The sequence below is a fragment of the Chiloscyllium plagiosum genome, chromosome 27 (genome assembly GCF_004010195.1).
Source record: "Chiloscyllium plagiosum isolate BGI_BamShark_2017 chromosome 27, ASM401019v2, whole genome shotgun sequence".
NCBI lineage: Eukaryota > Metazoa > Chordata > Chondrichthyes > Orectolobiformes > Hemiscylliidae > Chiloscyllium > Chiloscyllium plagiosum.
In genome coordinates this window covers 49,222,493-49,226,347 of record NC_057736.1, presented here as the reverse complement: position 1 = coordinate 49,226,347, position 3,855 = coordinate 49,222,493, and the positions used below count along the sequence as shown (strand labels likewise).

The following is a 3,855-nucleotide window of genomic DNA, read 5'->3' as shown; positions in this document are numbered from 1 at the left end:
CCGGGTGCAACAGAGTGTTACAAGGGGACATAAATTTAAGGTGAAGGGTGGAAGGTATAGGGGAGATGTCAGGGGTGGGTTCTTTACCCAGAAAGTGGTGAGGGCATGGAATGCGCTGCCTGTGGGAGTGGTAGAGTCAGAATCTTTGGTGACCTTTAAGCGGCAATTGGATAGATACATGGATGGGTGCTTAAGCTAGGACAAATGTTCAGCACAACATCGTGGGCCGAAGGGCCTGTTCTGTGCTGTATGTTCTATGTTCTATGTTCTAAGGTCAAAAGCTAAGGGTCTTTTATTGCTAAATGCAGGATATCTCAACTGCCTCACTTTTACTCACAACCTCCTTTCCCTAGCCAGTAACCACACTTGAAGTACTTAACCTACAGGGTGTGACTGCCCTCAGATAACTTTTCTCCTCCCTGTTATGCTGCGGTGTTCAAAGCTTAGACTCCAGCTCATCAACTCTGAACCAGAGTTCCTCGAGCAACCAACACAGGCTACAGATTTGGTCACTATGAACCACAATGGGGTCCAGCAGCTCCCACATCATGCAGGTACAACACATCATCTGGTGCTGCACCTCTGTTTCATTTAATTACAACAATTAAAATTTACACTACACTCTTTTGGAGGCTTTTGGTTTCCTGGTTACAGGCCTAAGACCTGTGCTTTCACCCTTGTCCCTTCCTATCACTCACAACAGCATGATTGGGTTCCCGCTGTTCTCACTTTTCCCTCCACATCCAAAGCATTGTTCCTCGCCACTTCACACAACTCAAGTGAAACGCTACCACCAAACACATCTTTCCCTCACTCGCCCTGTCTGCATTTCGCAGAGGTCATTCCCTCTGGGACACCCTAATTCACTCCTCGACCAGCAACACCATGCCTCCTTCCAATGACATCTTCCCATGTAACCATAGAAGGTTCACCACCCACCCCTTCACCTCCTCCCTGCTCACCATCCATAGCCCTAAACAGCCTTTCCAGATGAAGCAGCATTTCACCTGCACCCCCTCCAATTTTATGTGTTGTATTCACTCCACCCAATGTGACCTACATTGCAGAAACCAAATGCAGATTGGGTGACTATTTACAGAACACCTCCAGTCTATGTGCAAGCATATCCCTGAACTTTTAAGCAAAAAATGCAGAACCTGCAAGCAGTCAATGCTGGAAGGCAATCTATAAAATATTCATAAATTCCACTTTGGAAATGGAACCAGTCTGACTCAAGATTGGGATACAGACAGCCTCTAACCTCACACTTTAAGGTATTGTCTGTGCTAAGATGTCGCCTTTTATTATAAAACCTTAAGTTATCTTGAGAATGTGACTAAAAGAAGTTTGAAATTTAAATATTAAAGAACCAAAATCAGCAAATCCATTCTAAAAGATGAATGATTTAACAATCTCAGTTTGTTCAATGAATTATTGTATCACTGTAATCTTTTACTATAAATTCTGTCTTATGGTTCTGCTTCACAACCACCTGACGAAGAAGCAGCACTTCGAAAACTAGTGCTTCCAAATAAATCTGTTGGACTATAACCTGGGGTTGTGTGATTTTTTAATTTTGTCCACCCCAGTCCAATACTGGCTTCTCCAAACTATGCAATGTAGGCTTCACTGGCTAGGCCAGCATTGCTTGTCCATCTCTAACCAGCCAGCAGAAGGTGGTAGTGAGCTGCCTTGTTGAACAAGTGCAGTCCTTGGGACACCCACAGTACTGTTGGGGAGTTACCTGATTTTGAGCCAGGGACACTGAAAGAACTATAAATCCTAATGGTTTGAATTTGCTGGGACCTTTATAATCCATGTTTTTCTTAAGGGTTCAGAGGGATATGGGCAAAATGGGACTAGATTAATTGAGGATATCTGGTTGGCGTGGACGTGTTGGACTGAGAGGGTCTGTTTCCAAGCTGTACATCTCTGAGACTCCAATTCCCACTGTCATCACTCAAAAAGTAATTGGAAACTCCATCATGTTTTTGCTGGATAATGTTCACAGTTTTGAGGTGCCACACTGTCACAGTGTTGCTCTTCCAGCCTCTTGGCGTCCACCTCACCATTTCACAGCACCAACCCTCCCATGGCACACACTTATATAGGATGGAAATCACAGGAGCTTACTGACACCCATCAACATGAGAATGCCCTATTCACTCGGCGTTTCCTCAGAATTTCCCATCCCCAAGTTAAACTCTTATTTGATACAAAATCCCCTTTTGTTGCGTCTTACCAAATGTTTTCTCTTATTCCCCCCCTCAGCCAGCTCTCTGCCTTCTCAGGCTGCAGTCCCTCCCTGTTATTTATTTATAGCGGTGTCTATCTCACCTCTTGAGCTGCTCAGCTCCCTCTCCCCGGTCGGTGTTTGGTCAGTGCCGCAGACCCCTGTATGGAGCCGGCTGTAGAAAGCGCGGCTCCGGCCGTTGTCACTAACCTGTCCCCAAAGAAGAAGCCACGAACGGTAAATGTGTGGTCAGGGGACTGGGGGAAGGCTGCGGCCCGGAGGGGGACTGGGAGACCCCGGAATTGGATGGGGCCGGTATCCCGGACAAGCCGCGGTACAGAGAGAGAGAGAAAGGGAGGAAGAGATCAGCTGACACATAGATTCTAACAGGCAGGAGAATGGAAGCTGACAGATTGAGTGGCGTCTCTCCATCCTTGCATTCCTTTCACAGTTATAAATGTGAAATTAATATTTTAAGAAGGGGGGGCCGGGCCTCTCACTGTCCTGATAGGATTACTCTTCAAGCTAGCACCTGCTCGATGGGTCAAATAGTCTCCTTCAGTGCTGTGATTACTGTAACGCTTAGGAGAAAAAGGGCACCCCCTCCCCCACCCCCCAAACAAAAAACAGACTGACATGGAAAGAGAAGGACATAGCGATCTGGCCAGAGATCAGAGTTTTAGAATAAGAGGGAGAAAATGAGAGGAAGAGAAATCAGTCTACAAGGCAGCAGAGAGAGAGAGAGAGAGATCTGGAAAAGAGATTGAAGTATAGGGTAAAGCAAGAGCTAATGCAGACTGTCTTAAGTAAATGCAGGAAAATGAGAGGTGAACAATGATTTTAGGAATGAGGGACAAAGGTTTTACAATTGGGGGAAGGGTAAATACGATGCTGTAAGACAGGATCTGAGAAGCATATATTGGGAGCATAGGCTGTCAGGGAAGGATGTTGTTGAAATGTGGAACTTTTTCAAGGAACAAATACGACGTGTCCTTGATAAGTATGTACCTGTCAGGCAGGAAAGAAATGGTCGTGTGAGGGAACCGTGGTTGATGAGGGATGTTGAATGTCTAGTAAGGAAGAAGGAGGAGGCTTACATAAGGTTGAGGAAACAGGGTTCAGACAGAGCAGTGGAGGGATACAGGATAGCCAGGAGGGAGCTGAAGAAGGGGATTAGGAGAGCTAAGAGACGGCATGAAAAATCTGTGGCGGGTAGGATCAAGGATAACCCAAAGGCATTTTATGCGTATGTGAGAAACATGAGAATGACAAGAACGAGGGTAGGTCAGATCAAGGACGGTAGTGGGAGACTGTGTATTGAGTCGGAAGAGATCGGAGAGGTCTTGAATGAGTACTTTTCTTCAGTATTTACAAATGAGAGGGATCGGAACTGGTATGAAATGGACTGGTAAGCTAGAGGAGATACTTGTTAGGAAGGAAGGTGTGTTGGGCATTTTGAACAACTTGAGGATAGAAAGTCCCCCGGGCCTGACTGGATATATCCTAGGATTATGTGGGAAGCAAGAGAGGAAATTGCAGTACCGTTGGCAATGATCTTTTCGTCTTCACTGTCAACGGGGGTGGTACCAGGGGACTGGAGAGTGGCAAATGTTGTGCCCCTG

The 3,855-nt window shown here is 46.0% G+C and overlaps 2 protein-coding genes across 4 annotated transcripts in view; one reads left to right on the top strand and one right to left on the bottom strand.

Annotated features, from left to right (window-relative positions):
• Positions 1 to 2,424, bottom strand: part of LOC122563768 (interleukin-6 receptor subunit beta-like) — a 209,370-nt gene extending 206,946 nt beyond the window's left edge. For 2 of the 3 annotated variants that reach the window (XM_043717981.1, XM_043717983.1), the window contains exon 1: positions 2,338 to 2,424. The gene's annotated coding sequence lies outside the window, so the exon portion shown is untranslated. The remainder of the gene's footprint in view (positions 1 to 2,337) is intronic. The other variant, XM_043717982.1, reaches the window with a different exon arrangement.
• LOC122563770 (cytosolic 5'-nucleotidase 1A-like) overlaps positions 2,338 to 3,855 on the top strand; it is a 37,142-nt gene continuing 35,624 nt past the window's right edge. The window contains exon 1 of the mRNA XM_043717987.1: positions 2,338 to 2,470. Within this exon, the coding sequence (XP_043573922.1) occupies positions 2,399 to 2,470 (72 nt within the window). The 5' untranslated portion in view covers positions 2,338 to 2,398. The remainder of the gene's footprint in view (positions 2,471 to 3,855) is intronic.